At 40.3% G+C, this 21,941-nt stretch overlaps 1 protein-coding gene across 23 annotated transcripts in view; it reads left to right on the top strand.

Moving 5' to 3' along the window:
- Positions 1-21,941, top strand: part of TBC1D5 (TBC1 domain family member 5) — a 543,840-nt gene that overhangs the window by 472,891 nt on the left and 49,008 nt on the right. For 12 of the 23 annotated variants that reach the window (XR_014825088.1, XR_014825089.1, XM_021069679.2 and 9 more), the window contains one exon: positions 18,323-18,486. Coding sequence is in view for 19 of the 23 variants with exons in the window: in XM_021069679.2 (XP_020925338.2) it covers positions 18,323-18,486 (164 nt within the window). In the remaining 4 variants the exon portion in view is untranslated. Of the gene's footprint in view, positions 1-3,357; positions 3,424-18,322; positions 18,487-21,941 lie in introns of all 23 variants that reach the window. The other 11 variants (XR_014825087.1, XR_014825086.1, XM_084991844.1 and 8 more) reach the window with 1 other exon arrangement.

Genomic DNA, 21,941 nt, shown 5'->3' with positions numbered 1-21,941 from the left:
TATGAGTTAAGTACCACTACTCATAGCTGATTAGAAACGGTTACCTTTATTTTTAGTGGTGAGGCTCTGCTCTCTATACTCTGGAAGCAGAAAATAGTAACTTGATGGCAGAAGATCTGCAGCACTCAGTGCTAAGGCCTCACAGAGCATAGCTTCTGTGGCCATTTAGTGTCAAAGCAAATATCCTCCTGACCTCAGTTTTACAGGGATCCCTGGATTATAGCCAAGTTCAGTAGGTGGTATTGACAGGAACAGTGGTAACAGTGAATGAGTCAGAAGACATTAAACCTCAAACCGTGTTCCATGTATTTTGTATAAGGAGATGCATCCAAAATCATTTTAAAAATTTAAGATACTGGTACTTGTAAACTTGAATTAAATGGACTCTAATTCCACAATGATGGAAAATACGGAGTACTGTTCAATACTGAGTGTTCATGTTCTTCTCTTAGTTACATCCTGTTATCTATTATGGCCTATGTGAAATATTAGACTTTGTGTGATTACTATTTAAATTTCTCTTAGAATATTCCATTTACCTACGTAAGAATATCTCTTTTAAAATTACATTCTCTTTTTGATGTAGAGCTATCACATGTGATTTAAAGAAAAGGAGACTTCAAATCATTTACATATTGTTAAATGTATTTTAATGCCAGGAGACATGCCCACTTCCAGGATGGAAATGAATGCTATTTTATATATTTCTTAATTGTACCATTTTATTGTTCTAAACAAATATGATTTCAATATTGCTTTGATAACAAGCTGTCGTCAGTAGTAATTCTAACTGATGGCAGGCAAATGAGTCAGAGAATCTCTTAATGCCGTAGCTTAAATTTTCTGAGGAACCAAGCCAAATGACTATAGAAATATAAAGTTGTGTCTCTAAGGAAATGTCAAGTATTAATATCACAGTAAGTGAGAAATGAAGCGCTTGAGGATGCAACAATTGATGAAAACGAAGTCCCCAGTTATACGGAAACAACAGAGCACTTAAGCAAAGAATTTGGAACATGAGTGTCACTAGGGCATTTTGTAACTGATCCCTGCGCTGGAAAACAGTGGTCTTGTTTAGCAACTCTCCTTTTTATTTCTGATTTGTTTTCTCATGTCAACCTAGAAAAGGCTTGTCTACCTTCATATTAAAGACAAATCGAGTTCCCTGGTGGCCTAGCAGTTAAGGATCTTGCAGTGTCACTGCTGTGGCTCTGGTTGCTGCTGTGGCTCAGGTTCAATCCCTAGCCTAGGAAGCTCACATGCTGCAGGTGCGGCCAAAAACAAAAAACCCTTGAAGACAAATTGTCTGGCTAATGCTTGCATAAAGTTTTGAATAGTATCAAATAAAAGGAAAGGGGAAGAGTTTATAGCAGTAGAAGCTCGGGCTGTGTGATGCCCTTATTTCATTCACTCTGACCCTCTTCCTCACCTGCAATAAGAGGTTTGGACTGATCCCTAGGGAGCCTCCCAGTTCCGAAAACCTGTGGTTCCTTGGTGACAGATATATTAACTCTTCTCCAGTATTGGTTCTTTGTGCTGGGGTTTCCCACAAGTGTCCTCCTGTGCTATGACGCTGACAAGTCTGCAGTGGTGTCACCTAGCCCCAGAAATGAGTGAGCACAGTGTTTCCCCTTCAGAAGGCTCACGTTGGAACAGGGCTTGTGACCATCTTGGAACAGCATGTGATTAGTGCCTTCAAGGCAAAGATATAGGGCAGCCTTTTTAGTGTGCTCTGTTGGAAACTTTGAAAGTTGTTTTGAAAAATGGTTGTTTATACAGATGGAAATGCTTATGACTTTCATAGGTTTGTTAACTGTTGATGAGCTGTGCTTATATAGGGGAAGAGTTCTATGGAACCCCTGGAATTCATATATCTGGTGCTTGCAATGCCTTCTGCCGTTGGTGTATGTGTTGGGGTGGGTCCTGAAAGAGCACTGATGAGCCTCCATTATTTTCCTGGTGACATCCCATATTAAAATTAGTTTTCAGTCTCTAAATATACATTAATGGGTGATCCAGAAGCAGCAGAGTAGTGTGGGTAGCAAGCATAGAACTGAAAATCTTCAAATGTACAGATAATGAGGCACATCATTTACCAGTGAATAGAGAGCCAACTATTTTATGAAAATTCAGGACCTGAGAAGTGCCACTAAAAGTTGTTTATCACTTGTTTGGAGTAAGTACCTATTTATAGATTTTGTTTCAGTTATAGGAGAATATAAATGCATGTACTGTTAATTGATAGGGATGGTCTAATTACAACCCAATAATTTCCAGATGAGCTGGCTGTACTGTAAATCATAATTGCAGCAAGTGTGTCATGGGACCAAGGGTTGTTGTATAATTCAAAAATTGATTTTTTTTTACTATTGTGTAAAAGTTACAGGGAAAGCAGATCTGTTGCTGATACATTATTATACATAGAAAATATGGTTCCCTTTAAGAAGGCTCTTTTTTTAGCTTGTTCAACTCAAAATAGCATAGGACTTCAGATAGTGATCTCTCCAGGGGATGAGTCTGTTGGTAGTGACTGTGCTTCATGTTGAACTTTGTCACCCAGGAGAGAAACCAGAGAACCCCAAAAATCTTCCTTCTCAGTGCTCCTGTGAAATGCTGCATGGTGTTTCCTTTTCCTTTCTTTCCCGTAGTCTTAAAATGCATTCCTCTATCCCTCCCTTCCTTTGTCTGTTTTTTTGAATTTGAACATTTTAAGCATTTACTATAGGTCCAATTTGTAAATGAAATCTCGCCTATAATAAGCATATCAAGTTTAAAGGGTATGCAGTTCACAGATTTATTTTTACATGTTGACATTTATAAGCGCATGTGGTAACTTATGAAATCTTTTCATTACCTAATATGAAATTAGAACTTGTTTAGGTCTTTATTTTATCACAGATGAAACTGACTTCAAGTTTAGTTAAAAATAAATTTTGTCTGTTGTAGGAGGAAGTCAATTTGAGAAGCATGCTTACTTCTTAAATGCATGTAACTTACTTATGGATAAAGACATTTTTAAAAAAATAAGAACATATAAAATCATGCTGTTATTTGTAGCATAACAAAATCTGCTCAGCAAAATCTTTTGATTGCTAAAGATTCCTATGCTTCAGACTAGTAGAAACTTGTTTTTTTCTCTAAGGAAAACATGCACAAAAACTTTTTGGGAAACACTTTTAAAAAATTATTTTCTTTAAAAAATACTTTATATTCATCTTTCTAAGATTGTATTTTCTGTTTCACTGTACTTTTAATAATTAGGTTGATAAGTAAAAGAATTACAACATTAAATATGAAAGAAAAGCTGATTTTTTTTCCTTTTTATGAAATCTAATTATTTTTTCTTATGAAATCCAGGCGATGTAGTTACAGGAAGTGATGCTCAGGTTTCTGTTCCTGTCCAGACTCTAACTGACCTCCCAGGTACAGTTACCATGGCACTGTGGTCTGTTTCTTTGCCTGCAGTGTTCTCATTGCCGCCTCCGAAACTCCATTTTCCTTTTTGCCTGCCCTCCATTCATGCTGTTTATCAGTTCACTCCATTGTTCAGCCACTGGGTGGCACTGTTGTTTAGAACAAAAGTCCCCTCACATGTCATACAGTGGTGGCGGTGCTGAATATGGCTAAGATGTGAGGTTTTGGGGTTTTTTGTTTTTTGTTTTTTTTTTAATTAAGTTTGTCCCAGCCCCTTTCCTTGAAAAACATGATCACTCTATATTTTATGGTTATTTTAACCACGTTTTATTTGGCAGCTCACGCTGAGGTGTTCTTTTTATGGCATTAGTGCTTTGTGACAGTATTTGACAAATTAGCTCTGATTATATTATATGTTGTTTCTATGCATATTGTTGTATGTATTAGCCAGAGGTACTTATTACATTTTACCTAAAAGAATTATAACTCAATTTTGAAATATGTTTTTAAGTATAGGCTTTGTATTATGAGTTAATTAACAGAATTAAAGTTCAGCATGGCAAATCTCTGCACAGTAATTGACAGTGGCTTAAAATAAAAAAAGATAATATTTATTGTAACCATTTGTTCAAAATCTAGAAAAGGTTTATTTAAGAAATGCAAAATAAAAATAACCCATATTCAGCACCTCCTGTGAAATTTAGAAATATATAAATATTTAAAGTAGCTAGGTTCATCTTTTATTGTGTAATCTTTTAGATAAAATATGCTATAGAGAGGAATTCTGTATTAAATGGAAGTCTAGACTAACTTTAAAAATCCTCCGTTGGGGTTAATAGATGCAAACTATTGCCTTTGGAATGGATTAGCACTGAGATCCTGCTGTGTAGCGTTGGGAACTACATCTGGTCACTTATGATGGAGCATGATAATGTGAGAAAAAAGAATGTGTACATGTATATGTAACTGGGTCACCATGCTGTACAGTAGAAAAGTGGCAGAACACTGTAAACCAGCTATAATGGAAAAAAATTAAAATCATTATTTAAAAAAAAAAAAAAACAGAATCCTCCACTCAAATTCACACTAAACAAGGAAGTAGTATCAATTGAAATTCATGTCTTCCTTAGTTTAAAATATAGTCATACTACTAGTATTAAAATACTGTTCTAAATGTGATATGTCACCATGATATCTGTGCTTTTAAATAAATTTACAGAAAATAATATATTGTGATTAGGAGAAGAATGGTGTGTTCTCTTAACATCTTAGAAAAACATACTGCGGCAAAAGAAGGATGTGATCTTACTTCTATATATGGTTCCTCGTTTCACAGGTATGGTTTCTGGCTCTGTTCTGATAATTGAACCAGCTGACCTTTAGTTTAGGGCTTTTCAAGCTCGGGGATTCCGTGAAAGGCTGCTGTTTACTTTTAGTATCTGCTCTTTAGCTTGGTCCGTTATTGCACTTAAATGGATAGTGATGTGGTCATTTGATGTGGTGAGAATTCATAGGACTTAAATTAGTTTCCTAAAATTAAAATCTGAGCTCCCACCACCCACTCTCTGGCTGCTTTTTAACAAGAGTTTTGTTATCCCAGAGATACCTTGCTGCAGAGTATATCTCTAGCTGTGGAAGCCCCATGGTTTATACCTGTGGGAAGAGAAAGCTAAGGGAAGGGCTTGCCTGTTCTGACTTCTGCTTCTGGGCTGTTGCTCAATCCATGTTTTCCTGCAGACCAGAGCCACATGAACAACATTGTTCTTTAAATAGAATCTTAAAGAAGGAGGTCGTACCATTTCGTTCACGTAACTTGTGTTCTCTAAGTAGAATCATCTCATTCACTTATTCAACAGGTATTTATTCAGTGCCTACTGTGTGCCAAGCTCTGTTTTCATTGGTCCCTTGGCCTTCCCTTCAGCTTCACCAGGCTGCTTGGGCATCACCTACTGCCTTAGATGACCCAAGCAAGCCCGCACGGTCAGGAACCAGCTCTTGTTCTGGATACCTTGTTCTGAATTCCCCTACCTGCCCTACTCTGACAGCAGCTTTGAGAAACGAGGCCAAATAAACAGCTTCCAGTCTGGGATGAGATAGTGAGACAATACCTAGCCTGCTTTAGAGAAGTCGCTTTGTGTTTTCCTCAACACACTTCCTGCAGTGTCATTAAGCAGGGAGGAGTAGAAATAAACCAAAATAATTAGTGGTGGCAATAAAAAAACTTCCTAACAATCTCTGCTTGTTAAGATAAGTAGTGTTAGAAGTTGGGGAGTTTCATCAGAGGTGCCAAACCTTCCTATATTCCCCTATATAATAAGAGTAGATATACTTTTCATTTTAGGGAAATAAAACTATCCTTCACACTTTCTCAAGTGTTTTTTTTTTTTCAAAGCAATGCAGGAAATTTCAAGAAATTAAGTAAATATCAATACTTTCAATGATTCTTTGATTATATATAGTCTTTTCTTTCCATAAGGTTTATTGTCTGTATCTTTGCCTTCTAACACACAATGATTATATGGGTTTTAATTTTTTGAAGAAAATTCTGAATATAAAATGAGACTTCACCATTGAAGTCAATAAATAATTTTTGGAAAATTGTTGGGAAATTCCATTTATGTTTCTCAGTATAGGTTGCAATCATAAAAAATGGAGAGTTCATTTTTTGACAACTTGAAGAGTTTCTTTAAAAGAGTTTCTTTAAAATTATTTTTGGAAATGGCATATCCCCAGAAACTTTTTTTGGAGAGATATTTAGGAAGTTATTCACAAGCTAAAAAACTTTAAAACTTGGGGACATACACACACACACACACACACACACACACACAAATACACAGACAGTACTTCCAAAGAGAATTTAGACTTTCCAACAACAGAAGTATATAAGTATTACCCTATACTGAACTCTTAAGAAAAACATTTATATTTCTTAAGTTGTCACCACAGGCATTTTAAAAATGTGTATTTGTGTGTATGTATTTATGTTATGGATATCAATGTATATACATAATGTATATACATAGATATGATTAAATAACATTTATCAGGTTGTTTTGTTCTTTTCCATTATGATTTGTTACAGAATGTTGAATATAGTTCCCTGTGCTATACAGTAGGATCTTTTTGTTGTTTATTCTATATATAATAGCCTGCATCTGCTAACCTCAAACTTCCAGTCCATCCTTCCCCACCCCCACCTCCCTTGGCAACCACAAGTCTGTCCTCTATGTCTGTGAGTCTGTTTCTGTTTTGTAGATAAGTTCGTTTGTGTCATATTTTAGATGCTACATATATAAATGATCTCATACAGTATTTGTCTTTTTCTTTCTGACTTACTTCACTTAGTATGATAATCTCTAGGTCTATTTATGTTGCTGCCAGTGATATTATTTCATTTATTTATAGCTAATAATCCAGCGTGTGTGTGTGCGCGCGCACATGTGCGTGCATGCATGCACATATGCCACATCTTTATCTATTCATCTGTCAGTGGATATTTCGGTTGTTTCCATATCTTGGCAATTGTAAATAGTGTTGCTATGAACATAGGGCTGTATGTATCAGTTGTTGTTGTTGTTTTTAATAAAAAAGGTTGAAAAAGGTGAAAAATCTCCTTGCCCAAATAACCGCTGTTGACATCTTCAAGGTAAAACTAAAGCACATGTAATATTAGACAATCCTGATTAACTAAAAGAATTACATGGGGCGGAGGGACCGTTCCTCCTCCCACTTTTTTTCTGTCAGCCCATTTCACCATTGTTAGGTTCCTTATAATTCCTTCTTGAAAAAAAAAGTAGATTTTAAACTGAGGCGTAACATGCATGTCACATTAACGTGATAGCACCTCCTGTCTGGAGATGACCTCCTGCTGGACCTTCCAGAAGAAAGCACTAACAGAAAGGTCCCAGTGCAGACAACAAGCAGCTGGTCGAACAAAGAAGAGGGAGGTCAAATCACATTGAGCAGGATACAGCAATGACAGGACAGAGAGCCTGCTCCCCTCACAAGGGTGAGAAGGAGGAGACTGCAAAGCCCAAAGGTTATCCTGGCGGATGACCCTGTACAGGTCACTCTGGGTGTTGCTGAGAAATGACAGCCCTGAAGCAGGACAAGTAGTTCCATTATGTTCTGAATAATCACTTTAAGAAGGCAGAGAAATGTGGATTATGTAAAACAAACTTGGGGGGGGGGAGCATCAATGAGCTAGAAAATGCCTCTTTTGGGAACACTTATTCCAAAAGACGTTAAATAAATGAGCTGGTTTTGGATTGAGAACAAGGTCAAAACCTGTGTTTTGCTACCAAACAACCTCATTCCACTTTTCTTACTCTAATGGGAGGTCACTTTGACTACAGCCCACCCAGCACCGCCCTTGTTAGACGAGCCCATGGTGCATCTTTGCCCAGCACAGGCTCTGAGTCGGGCCTGGGTTTGAACCATGCCTCCTTCACTGCCTCGCTGGAGGACCCAGGGAGGCCACCTGACCTCTCATCTGCGAAGAGAGAAAAAGAACAGCTGCTTCCAAGGCAGTTTTAGGGAGTTACCACCCCCTGCCCCCACAGGAGGCACTTCAGGGCACTACCTGCTGCGGGGGGGGGGGGGTGCAGGGTGTGAGAGCAGCATCATTATATGTTTTCCTTACCAAGTCCCTCTTTGGTTTTCAGAATCAAATATGTGGAGGAACCAACTCGACACCTCTGTCTTTTCTTAATAATTACTTCTGACAATCTGAAGCCCCATGTGTGCATTCCAGCCCTGGATGGGACAGCACTTGACCTCTCTGGGAGCTGGAACAGGGTCTCTCAAGGGCTTCAGGGACAGCCTGCTTCCTTTCCCCTCTTTTGGCACCAAGATGTATGTTTTAATGATTGGACATGCGCCCTCTTGCTGTCTGTCACTCAGGTCCATGAGGTAACAGAGTGTCGCCAGACAAGGGCCAGCTGCGTCCTGTCTTCACCTGGGTCCCTGTTTGACATGAAGGCAACTCCCTTTCTATGGCCACAGCACCGGGCTTGTCAGGCTTTGCCCTTCCCACTCCTCTGAGCCCAGCCTCCCATCAACAACTCCCAGACTTCTAGCCTCCTAGCATTTTGCCTTTGGGTGTCCTGAGTCCAAATCCTCAGCTGGCCTCAAATTTATGAAGTTCTGCCTGACTCTTTAGGAGCCCACCCCAGCCTTTCTGGCTTCCCACTGAGTTTAATGAAAGGAAAGTCATGAAAATATTGTACATGGGCAATGGAGGACCTGGCTATATTTTTGCCCTTCCTCCTGTCCTTGCTTCCAGCCACTCTGTAGTCAGGCCTCCTCGCTGCTGCCTTTGAAGCTCACTCAGTCACCTTGGGCTCTTGACCATTTGACACATAGCACGTGGGACCCAGAGCTTTAGCTGCATGTTTGAAAGAAGGACAGAGAATGAAGGAAGGATTTAATATAGCCAGACACGGCCATATGTAGACCAAAGAGCACCTTTCTCACTTTATAGGAAGGTGCATCCCCCTCTCATGCAGACACAGCTCACATGGGGTGAGCATCTGAACCAGCAGGACAGGCTAGGTTGCCCTACTGGGTGCCCCTTGGTGTGGTGATCATGGGGCCCTGGGCTTAGAGCCAGTTAGTTGAAGCCTGTGGGCAGTCACCGCTCAGTGAAGCCAGTGCCAGGACAGTCCTTTGGCAGGTCTGTAACCAGAGGACCTGGATTTGGAACTGGCCATCATGCTGGTCATGGTCTGCATCCGCTGGGGTACATCACAGATGCTGGGGCCACACGCGCCCCACGTAGGACACACAGCCCATATGCGACAGATGCCTCCCTTGTGGATGAGAACTGTGGCCTGTTGGGGCGGGGGGGAGTGGGGACACTGTCAATGACTTGTTCAGTGCCCCACAACTAGGTATCCGCAGAGCTCAGATTCAAGCCCAGGTGTGTCAGACTCAGCAGGTGTCGGTTTGAGGAACTCTGCCTTGGAAACGCCTCTCTCATCTGCCACCCCAGCTCTAGTTGGGGCCCTTAAAATCTCTTGCGTGGGCCAGTACAAGAGATGCCTTGTTCAGCCAAGCTCCTGTAACCCTCAGGCTACTTTCCTGCTTAAAATCTATAATAACAGTCATCACTACTGACAAGAGAAAGGCCAGCCCTTTTGCATGGGGACAAGGCACTCTTATGGGCTGACTGGCCCTGCTTGTGGAGCTTCACCTTCCCTCTTTCCTCCCTCCCCCACAGCTGGGTTACCAAGAGGAGAAAGAGCTCACATTTAGAGTACCAGCAAGAATTAGAAAGCATTTATATGATATCCTTCTCTCCCCAAGAAAACCATTGAAATAATCATCCAGTGAAAAAAAGCACTCTGTCGAACTTAATCTTATTTTATTTACTCTGATATTGATGTCATTTTCAATTCCAAATGGATGGCAAGAAGCTCTGAAGGATTTATCCTGAGCTTGATGTTCCCAGCGGTCTAACTGCCTTGTGGATGCTGTGTAATCTGCCCAAAATGACCCTCCCTGGGTCACCCATTCCACCACCACCCCAACTCTTCAGATTTTAAGATTTTAGAATCTGAAAAAGGAGCACTGTTTACACTTATGCATTTGCTTTTATCACCTGTGGTGGTAGGCTAGCCAGTGTGAGTACACGTCTGTATTTCACCTATGCTGCTGGTTTAGGAGCTTCTTAAGAGCTCCTGTTGTGGTCACACCCCCCATCCTCAGTGCTGAGCGGCTTCTGTTGGCATTTCATAAGATCACTCTGCACAGGGCATGTTCCCCCATGTTTGGTTTTGAAGCAGAGACTACATGCTTGAGGTGGCGTAAGAATAGGTCTGTATTTAGCATATTCAGGAATGCCTTAGAGTTCCCGTTGTGGCTCAGCAGATTAAGAATTTGACTAGTATCCATGAGGATGCAGGTTTCATACCTGGCTCTGTTAAGGATCTACACCACACGCTGTGGTGTAGGTCGCAGATGCGGCTCAGATCCAGTGTTCTGTGGCTGTGGCATAGGCCGGCAGCTGTAGCTCTTACTTGACCCCTGGCCAGGATACTTTCATACGCCACAGGTGTGGCCCTAAAAAGCAGGGGTGGGGGGATGCCTTAGGGTGTTTTTGTAAATCATTGTCTTGGGTCAGGCCTTTGGAGAAATAAACTGAGGCAAAGTTTGTGGATAGGAAGCTTTGAAGGAGTGCCTGGGGAGTGGAAAGACGGGAATACATTGCAGTTGCTGCTGGGACCTCTGGGCTGAGATCGCCCCTCAGTTGTCTGTCTTGAAGCTAGGGGCTGACCTTTGTCCTCTGTCTTCCCAAAGCAGTCACCGAATTGGAGCTATTCTTTGGGGAAGGGCGTGATCCTGCCAAAGCAGCTCTTCTTCTGGAGTCTGTTTCCAGAGAGGAACCCAGGAGAGCCATCAGCAGCCCCCATGCCCAGCATCCTGGAGAATAAGTGCCTCAGTCCCACGGGGAAGATCAGGGCAGGGCTCTGCAGCAACGTGTTTAAGAATGGGCTGGAATTCTCTGGTGGCTCACCAGATTAAGGATAAAGCATCGGGCATGGTCACTGCAGAGAAGCATTGGGTTTTGGTGCAGATCAAAAAATGGCTAATAATGTTCCCATCAGTTAAAACCTTTAAAAGGTTTATAGCACTTGAGAACCACTGCGCAATTTGTGGGCTACAAGGTGTTGAGAATACTGCCTCCCCAGCCCGGGAGCCGTCCAGGTGAGGCCTAGGTGATGGGATGTCCCATCCGTTTACCCCATCTGCCTCACCATGTGTGCCAGGCCTGGAGGAGATAGGGAAGTGTGACAGTCCTCTCTTCTGTCTCGTGTGCTGGTAGCTCCATCCTCTTCAGGTCTAAATGGTTATGTTCCCAAAGGGCATAGAAATGGTAGTGAGCTAGTTTCTATAGTCGAGGGGAAATGTATTTTTTACAGAGTTTTTATATGAGATACAGGCCAAGTGGCGCTTTATTAACACTACCACTAATGAGGAATTTGATCATTCAGAAATCGTTGAGATAAGCACTGACTTAGTGTTATCTCTGAAAAGGAGGTGTGCCAAGCAAAATAAGGGCTACCAAGGAAATGTATGGAGTTTGTTCTTTATGAGTACAAACCACTTTCAAGTTCTCTGTGGGTTGGATAGCTGGGTATTTATTCTTACAAAGTAAATAATTGGTAAACTAATTTATTAAAAGCAGGTATTTGAAAGTTTTCTTCCAGATATATCATCAGCTTATTTTGTTATGGTGGTTACTTTAATGTAACAGCCCACAGGTTTGAAATACATTTGGAAATTTAGACCGTTAGCTGATTTATACCTGTCATGTCCAGTGTGGTCTCCCCCAGCCATACAGGGTCTTTGAGCACTTGAAATACATGCTGTGAGTATCAAAGGTGCACTGGCTTTTGAAGACTTAGAATGAAAAAAATGAATGTGAACTATCTCAATTTTTAAATTCTAATTACAAGTTGGAATGATAGTAGTTTGGATATGTTTGGTTGAGTAAAATATTTAAATTCATTTAACCTGTCTTTTTAAACATGGACACTAGAAAATTAAAAATGAAATACATGGTTCACATTATATTTCTGCTGAGCAGCCCTGATGTATTCAGTCCTGGTCAGATTTTCCAAATTGAACATCAGGAGACCTTTACCATAACCCCACAACATAGCACCCACTATGCCAGCTTTTCTCAACAGGTGAAGCTGGTAGTGACCACAACCCTGCTCTCAGTGAAATGCGGCCTCTGTAATACAAGTGGGAATACAAGCAACCTGACCATCTAACCATTGGCTTTTTGTTTCTGGGAAAAACTGTGTGTGTGTGTGTGTGTGTGTGTGTGTGTGTCTCCTAAAAGCTGGCTAGATGGGCCCATTCCCCAAATCTGATAGCTCCTTGGAGTCACCCTCTCTGGTACAGAATTATAATATGTGTTAGCTTAGTCTTTAAGTTTGGACAAATCTTATGATATTGCTATACACACACACACATAAATATATATATAAATCTTATAGGTGGGTAATGTGAAATTTGAAGGGACAGAGACATTCAACTGAACAAACTCAGAAAAAGATGGAAATTTTTCCTTTCATTTTGTGAAAAAGCCATGTTCTTGCTTATCAAAATGCTTTGGCTTCTTGGATTTCTTTTTTTCTGTGGACTTTCAAAAGTAATTAGAAACTCAAAGCTGAGCAAACGTTTCTTTTGTTTTAGTTTTATCTTCCACCACCCTAAAGAAATAAAAACTACTAAAGAAGTAGAATTCCAAAGAACAATGAGAAGATATAAAGGGGAAAAGAAAAACCTAGTTTTATGTAAACAAATTGCTTCCCATTTTATCACCTTGGGGTAAAAAATGCCACATATATACAAGGGGCTATGTTCTAGAATTTCGGAGGAACGCCCCTAAACAAGTCTTTAAAAATAAAATGAGCAGGCGTTCCCATTGTGGCTCAGTAGTAATGAACCCTACTAGTATCCATGAGGACTCAGGTTTGATCCCTGGCCTCGCTCAGGCCTCACCCAGCCAGTTAAAGGATCCCGTTGCCATGAGCTGTGGTGTAGATCACAGTCGCAGCTTGAATCTGGCATTGCTGTGGCTGTCGTGTAGGCTGGCAGCTGCAGCTCCAATTCAACCCTTAAGCCTGGGAACTTACATATGCCTCAGGTGTGGCCCTAAAAAACAAATAATAATGATAATAATAATAAAATAAAATGAGGTGAGACAATTCACATAGGATTTGCAGATGGCCTATATTAATATGTTAAAAGACATTCAGCCTTGCTCAGTAGTTATCAAGAAACTTTTAGTTAACACAATAAAGCCCTCCCTCCATCAGATTAAATAAATAAATGGATAAAGATGCAATACATCATGTTACCTTTATACTTATATATAAATATATATTATACACACATATATGTATGTTAAAAATCTTAGGAGAAAGCAATTTGGAATCATTTATCTAAATTTAAAATGTACATAGCCATTCCATTTATGTAAATTTGCCTTATAGAAATAACCAACTTACCTAAATGTACCTCTCTAGAGTGTTGTCATTTTGTTTATGAAGACAAAAATATTAGAAAAACCTAACTAGGAGTGTTATAAATTTTTTTCTCTGCATTCATTAAAAAGGGTAAGATGTATTTTTATATATAACAACGACAAATTTTCATGACCAAGTTAAGTCCAAAAAGCAAGTTAGAGAGGGAAGTACTTTTGGAATAATAGACTAAGGCCCTCTGAAAAATCTGTTTCTCTATAAAAGTAACAAGAAGAGTGGCAGATCTGCCATAATCAACTTTTTCAGAACTCTGGAAATTAATCAAAGGATTGAGTAAATTTGAGGAGCACATATTCAGGGAAAAAATGGCTGAATCTCATTAACAGCATGCCTTGTAACATTTTAATTTTCTTTGATTCCACTTCCTCTCTCCAGCTCTGCTATAGAGTTTTATAACCAGTAGTCTCATAAGCACTAGAGGAAAAAGAATAAATTTGGAGCACCCTACAAGTCCCATCCCCAGTAAATTGTCAGTAATTGACCTGTCCAGGAGCTTCCTCAAAAAGCCTCTTTCACAAGGCTTTTCTTTATTTGACTTTATTCAGAACTTGCTATGGGATAAACCCTATCCAAAGGGCATTCATTGAAAATAATCAGTGCCACTTACTTAACATCACAGCTGCCCAAGGGAAAAAATGGGGCAAATGAGAGGCTAACCAAAGACTTAACAGGAAAATCAGAGGCAGGCAAAAAACTTAAAAGGAAAAATCTAAGGAATGAGACATCCATTGGAGGGGTTGAAAAACTCCAGTATATTCCTGGGAATCTAGAAGGCCACATACATGCAGGATTGTGCACATGCCCAGGAAAGGGATTAAGAAGGGTTTAATCTGTCATCTCCAGATGAACTTGAAGCTCTGCATAGGCAGAATGAAGGCCAGCGCAGAATTGTAAACTGCCCTCTGGAGCACTGAAGCCATGCCCTAACACACAGGCACAGAGCCTCCAGCAAAGGCTCAGAGACTTATTGGGTCAAGGCATTTAAGGAAAGGAAATTCCTGTGTCCTAACTGACCACTAAGCTAACTGAGCAAAGACTTCAGGGGCACACGCAGCAAGGAATATAGACTTTACAGAATTCGTTTAGGGAAGTCATTAAAAAGAAAGAAAGAAGGAAAACAGATAGCCAAAAAAAAAAAAAAAAAAAAATCTGTGGGGTAAAATGGAATATAATTTGCTGAGCTGATGCATTATTTTGTTAAAATATCCAGTTTTCAATTAAAAATTCTGAGACAGGAAAGAAATAGGAAAAGTATGGCCCATATTACAGGGTATAAAGCAATCAGTACAAACTGCCCCTGAGGAAGCAGAGACATGTACTTATTAGATCAGTAAACTATTAATCAGCTACTATTAATATCTTGAAAAAGTTAAACTGTGTCTGAAGATCTAAAGGAATGTATGAGACCAGTGTCTCACCAAATAGACAATATCAATAAAGTGATAGAAATATTTTTAAAGAAGCAAATAGATATTCTAGAGTTGGAATACAATAACAAAAATGAAAACTTTACAACAGAGAATCAACAGCAGATTTGCGCTAACAGAAGAAAGAATCATAACTTTCTGTCAGTTGTCAATTGAGATGATCTGGTCTGAAAAACAGAAAAACAATAGAAAGAAAGAAAACAGAGTTCCAGACACTCACAATACCATCAAATGTACCAATATACAGATGAAAGGAGTCCCAGAAGGAGACGCTCAGAGAAAGAAAGTTGTACAGAAGGAATATTTGAAGAAATGCTGACTGAAGTATTCCACAGCTTTATGAGAAACATTAGTCTGTGTATCTAAGAAGCTCAGTTATCTCCAAGCATGGTAAACTCAAAAGAGATCCACACCTAGACACATCATGGACAAACTGCTAAAAGCCAACAACAAAGAGAGAATCTTGAAAGCAGAAAGAGAAGAACTATGCATGGTGTCCAAGAGAACCTCAGATTAATAGCTGACTTCTCATAAAAAATCATGGTGGCCAGAAGGCAGTAGGATGATATATTCAATAATTCTATGTCCAGTAAACTATTCTTCAAAAAGAAGAGGAGTTCCAGTTGTGGTGCAGTGGAAGCGAATTTGACTAGGAACCGTGAGGTTGAGGGTTTGATCCCTGGCCTCGCTCAGTGGGTTAAGGATCCGGCATTGCTATGAGCTGTGGTGTAGGTCATAGACTCTGCTCGGATCCCAAGTGGCTGTGGCTGTGGTGTAGGCCAGTGGCTACAGCTCCAATTAGATCCCTAGCCTGGGAACCTCCATATGCCATGGGTTCGACCCTTAAAAGCAAAAAAAAAAAAAGGGAAAAAAGAAGAGTTCCCGTCATGGCTCAGTGGAAACGAATCTGACTAGTTTACATGAGGACACAGGTTCAATGCCTGGCCTCGCTCAGTGGGTTAAGGATCTGGCATTGCCATGAGCTGCAGCGTAGGTCGAAAACCTGGCTCAGGTCTGGTGTTGCTGTGGCTATGGTGTAGGCCAGTGGCTACAGCTCTGATTCAACCCCTAGCCTGGGAACCTCCACATGCCGTGGGTGTGGCCTTAAAAAAAAAAAAAGACAAAAGAAAGAAGATATTAAGACAGTAACAGGTGGAACTTTGATAGTCTAGAACCTGAAGGTGCTTTTGTGGCCCCAGGAGCCCTGCACCCCCTCCTTTCCCAGCCCCAGGGCCACCTCTGCTTGCCTTCAAGACTCAGCCCTGACATCACCCACTGCAGTTTGGATTGTCCAGGAAGCAGACCCTGAGACAGAGCTACAAGTACAAAGGTTTATTAGGGACTAACATGTGACAGGAAGAGAGGGGAGGGAATAGTCATCAGACTGTGATGTAGACCTCGCAGAAGACTCTGGAGGCTGGGCAGGAAGCCCTGAGGCTGAGTTCCTAGTAGAGGTGTAGTTGGGGGAGCCCTTTACTGCTGGTCCCTGGCTGGCAGTCACATGTGAAAACTGACTTTATAAAAACAACAGCTTATTGAGGTACAATGCCTATGCCATAAAGTTTACCTTTTTTAAGTGTATCATTCAGTGATTTTCAGTATATAAGCAGAGGTGTTCACCTCTTACAATTAATTTTAAAGCATTTGAAGTTAAACTTGACCCCTCTTTTCTTCCCACATCTCTGATGGATTTGTCAACAAATCTAGTCGGTTTTGTGTAGACTCTGACCACTTCTTACCATCCAGCTATGCTCATTCTGCTGACTTGGATTTTTGCAGTGGCAAAAATTGTTTCCCCACTTTCTTGCTCCGTCCTATCACTAATTCTATTCCCAACACAGTAGTCAGAGAAAATTAAGTCAAATCATATCACTCCTCTGTTCAGATCCTCCAGTGGCTTCCACTGGCTTCCCTTGTCAGAGTGAAAGTCATCAAAATTGTCTACCAATCCCCACATGACGCCATGCCCTTCTGCTTCCCTGACCTCACCCCTGCCCTTCACTCTTAGCTTTCGCCTCACTGGCCACCTTGCTGTCCCCTGAAAACACAGAGGTCCTGCTTGCCGTCCCTTTGTATTATCTGTAAAGCTGGTATTTTACCTTTTTCAAGTTTTTTTTTTTTTTCCCAAATGGCATATCCCTCAAGTCAGTGACGCCTTCCCTGATCATCCTGTTCAAAACTGCACTCAGATACTCGCAGCGCCCTTTACTGTTTTATTTTTCTCCACAGTATTTACTACCATCTAAAATTGTACTTATTTTACTAATGTATCTGTCTGTCTCCTCTCACTGGAAAGTGAACTCCTCAAAGGGAGGAATTTTTGATGGTTTAATTTCCCCTGCTTCCCTGAACCCTGGCCCTCAGTTACAACGAGCCAATGGATGAGTGAATGCACACCGGGTACTGTGCTAGGTCCTTCAGTCCCCATTGTACTGAGACTTGTGTAGGTCAGGCCACCGCCACTCGGGTTCATTTCTGCCTTCTGCACCATGCTACCCTCCCAGTTGGCCTTCCTAGAGCCTTTGTTCTTGCCTAAGGGAGCGCCACGGCTCCAGAACTTCTCAGTGTAAAAGGCACTGCTGGAGTCACAGATGCACCCACCTTGATGCAGGGGCCAGTCTGGGCCACAGCCCTTTGACCCAGCACCTCATCCCATTTCCAAATGCTTTCTACCATGGGCGGGGGTCGCTGTGTATCTGTCCTGCAATTAATGTGAAGGAAAAAGCCTCCTTTGAAAAACTGGTGAAGAGTTTAGATTTTTTACCTTCATATAATGTGCCATATAATCGTTTTATGGATGCTAGTATTAAGGATGATTCCATTAGTGAGGGAATGTCCTTTCACTTGACCTGTGATTTCTAAACACTGGATATTTTAGTTTTTTATATGTATACCACACTTAGACCACTGTAGTATAAATAACTTGTAGAAAACTATAGCAGTACTTCATTGTTTTTAAAAATAATCAGTTGGAGTTCCTGTCATGGCTCAGTGGTTAACGAATCTGACTAGGAACCATGAGGTTGCGGGTTTGATCCTTGGCCTTGTTCAGTGGGTTAAGAATCCGGCATTGCCGTGAGCTGTGGTGTAGGTCACAGAGGTGGCTCAGATCTCGCGTTGCTGTGGCTGTGGCTTAGGCTGGCAGGTATAGCTCTGATTAGACCCCCTAGACTGGGAACCTCCGTATGCCTCAGGAGCATAGAAAAGGCAAAAAGACACACACACACACACACACACACACACACACACACACACACACGTCAGCTATTCTGATATGTAAAAATGCATGCATCTTAATAATCCACAGTGTCTTTATGTTGACAGTGTGAATAAATAATATCATAATTGATCACAGTAAATTCAGCAGCAGTGAAAGAGTCTGTTGTTTCATTATTCCTACTTCGCTTTTTCTTACAGGACAAAGTTCTAAAAACATCAGTTCATCTCCAAGTATTGAGAGTCTGCCTGGAGGAAGGGAGTTTACAGGCTCCCCACCATCATCTGCTACTAAAAAGGACTCCTTTTTCAGCAGCATCTCCCGTTCCCGCTCACACAGCAAAACTATGGGCAGAAAAGAATCTGTAAGTATTTCAAGGATGATCTCTTTTTATCCTTCATTTTTCTCTAGGGTGGTGCATTTTTTAAAGTTTTATGAAGTTCTTAAAATTTGTTGTAACTAAAATGAATTATTTCATCAAAAATATTTTAATTATCATTCAGTAATTTTTTGTTTACTCCCACAGCATTTGGAAGTTCCCAAGGCCAAGGACTGAACTTGAGCCACAGCAGTGACAGTGCCAGATCCTTAACCACTAGGCCACCAGGGAACTCCTAGTTTAGTAATGTTTTAAGGCTCTGGTCAATATTACACTGGAGGGGAAGAAAGTAGCTCGATTTAAAATAAGTTAAATTCCAAATCTTGGTCCCTTTTTTTTTTTCTCTACAAATGCCTTTGTCAAAGCCTGTGCTTTCTTCTAAAATATAACAGATAGCATGGTACCAAATGAGAGAATAAGACACTTAAAATGAACCAAGCTGTTTTTTCAGCTTAAAGTATTTCTTGAAAACTAAAATTAACTATTTTACCAATTGTCTTTAACAGTTACGCAAATTACATTGAAATTATGGTATATTGATAGCTACTCTCTAAGCTCCTTTGTTTACATTACTTAAAAGGACATAACTAAAGCATATCAACTACTTAAAAAATCTGTTTCTGAAAAAAATTTTAAGTCGTCTTCACAGGAAACAAAACATTTAGTCACATTTTATAGTTAGTTCAACACTCGATATTCTAATATGCAGAATTCATCTGCCTGTTGGAAGTGGGTGCAAATGTAAAATATTACAGAAAAGAACCTAACTATTGCTGAAACAGTGCTAAGATGGGGAGGAAGGAAACTTGTGAAACCTTTGAGGGATAATTATTTATGGCACATAGACTAGGTAACAGCGTGAAGTCTATCTGCGTGACTTTATGACCTTGCATGAAACACTCAGCTTCCTGGTGCTTCAGCCACCTCCTCTGTAATTTAAACAACATACTTTGCTCTCTGAAGGGAAGAGTTCACTACATACTCTCTTGGAGTGCTTTCCTTGTGTAAGAACTGTGATTTTCTAATTTGTAGAAGAGCAGAACAGCAGCTTTAATGCAACCAGTTAGCTCTGCTCCCTCCTAAACTCCACTCCAAGGACAGTTAAGGTTGTTATGATAAACCCTCGAGGAATAAGGAAACAGAGATGACAACAGCAAAAAGATGCTGTTACTCAGAAAGCAGATGTTAAGTGGAAACTAACTTAGCAGCCTAAGAAAGCTCAATGCTAAGCCAGCAGTAGGGAAAAACCAAGAAGCAACTTGACTTAGATGGCAAAACCTTCTAGAAGCTCAGGAACTGGAAATGGGGTGAAAGTGGTGGTGGAGACGTGGTGACTGCTCACAAGTCTCTAGAAGAAGCAAGTAGAGAGAAGAAGACTGAAGGTTTCATTCTCTAGAAAGTGTGAAACAGCGTCTCTGGACTGAGAGAGATCAGGAGTAATTGCTTATAGGAAATATGCAGCCTTCCTAGAAAGAGGGCGTTGAATGTATTTGAATACTGAATGGAGATCCTCAGACCTCACCCCACTTGCTTCCCAGAATACCAGTAAGTATTTCTTTTCAGGCAGGAGGTTGGAAGGGTTTTCTCTGGGCAAGAGTCACAAATTAAAAAAAACAAAAACAAAAAACAAAAAAAAACACACAAACACACTAACCTCTTAGGGGTTTTCCAGGAAAACGGCCAGTTCACTTTATAGTGAACTCAGTCACCACAGGCCCATCTAAGCACAGAATTTTATAGTAGGTTGTAGTTTACACTATTTTATATGAGCAACACAGCCAAAGATCACTGGATACTGGAGGAGAACATCTGATAGACAGACAAATAGAAAAAAACCAACTGGGAAGAGAGACGTCTTTGCAGGAGAAGAACGCTTCAGAAAAAAATATTCATCCAGAGAATAACAGAAAAAAAATATTCATCCAGAGAATAACAACAACAAAAGCTTTTAGAAATCAAAAGATGACATCTGAATTGTAAAACTCATTAGAAGACTTAGAAGATAAAATTGAGGAAACCTCCCCAGAAAATAGAATCCAAGAGAGAAAATGCAAAGTAAGAGAGAGAAATATAAGAAAATTAGAAAACCGGTCCAGGAGGTTCAAAATCTAAAAAAAATAGGAGCTCTAAAAAGAGAGAACAGAGAAAATGAAGGAAATAATCAAAAATATAATTCAATAAGTTTTTTCCACTAATGAAAGACTTGAATTTTCAGATTGAAAAAGTACATAGGTAAAAACCCACCCATACCCAGATACATCAATGAAAAAGTTCACAACTCTGGGAACAAAGAGCTATCCTACAAACGGGAAAGTTGAGGGGAAAGAAAGATTTCCAACAAAGGATCAGGAATTAGAATATCTCCAAATCTCACATGGCATCACCAGAAGTAAGACAGTGGAGGAATTCCTTCAGAGTTCTGAGAGAAAATTGCTTCCAACATAGAGTCCTTCCATCTGTAACCAAATGAATTAAGTATGAGGATAGAAAGAGAACCTTTCAGACATTCAAGATTCAAAAGGTATATCCCCATGCTTCTATTCTCAGAATTCACTGGAGGATGTACGCTACAGAAACGAGGGCATCCACCAAGGATAAAAAGCACATGAGAACAGGAAATAGAGCATCCAGGGCAAGACCTAAGGATCCCTGAGAAGGGTGAGATAGGCAATCCCAAGACTGTATCAAGCCCAGCTGCTTGGCAGGTCTAAGGAGCAACAGCCAGCTCGGATTGGAGCAAGTCCAAAGCTTCCAGAAAAATTTCTCTAAAAAGATAAAATTGGAAGAATGGCTAATATATTTGAACACCGAGAAATTCACACAAGTAGGGGTGAGTTGAGGCTTAAAGTAGTGCTAACTTTATGAAGGCTAAGCCATTAAAACACAGAACAGTGCCCCAAAGGAAAACAAAGAATGTACAGGAAAAAACAGAAGTGTATGGATACACCTGATCACCAAGCCATGCCTAGAATTTACATGGACATTATAACGTAAGTGTAGCAACTGTTAATCATGATAAAAATGCATTTGCGAAGGTGGGTAGGGAACTGCTTGCTTGGGAAGGGGTGGGAGAAGGTGGTGTGGTCAATAGACATACATCTTCATCTTGCATCGTGGAAAATTAGTAAATAATACACCCTAGAAAAATCAGGAGGCAGCATTATAAGCTAGATATAATAAAGGTGAAAAAAAATGGGTAAAAGAATTGAAAGTGGTTGCTTGTGGAGAACAGGAAGTGGAGGGTGGGGCCATGTGAGCTGTTTTTCATAGCAAGCCTTGTAGAATCATTTGACTCTTCAAAGTGTTCCACATATAACTTAGATTAAAAATAATAACTAAAAATTGCAACAGAAATAGAATGTATTGGCATAATAAACCAGAAGAGGAGCTGTCTGCCTGTACAAAGAGCATGTCTATGAAGAACCAGAATAAGGACTAAC

This window comes from Sus scrofa, chromosome 13 (assembly GCF_054392235.1).
Source record: "Sus scrofa isolate SSC_HxYL_T2T_F1_AM1 chromosome 13, Sscrofa_HxYL_maternal_Yorkshire_Landrace_v2.0, whole genome shotgun sequence".
NCBI lineage: Eukaryota > Metazoa > Chordata > Mammalia > Artiodactyla > Suidae > Sus > Sus scrofa.
Note: the sequence above shows the minus strand (reverse complement) of the source record. Positions and strands in the feature narration are given on the sequence as shown.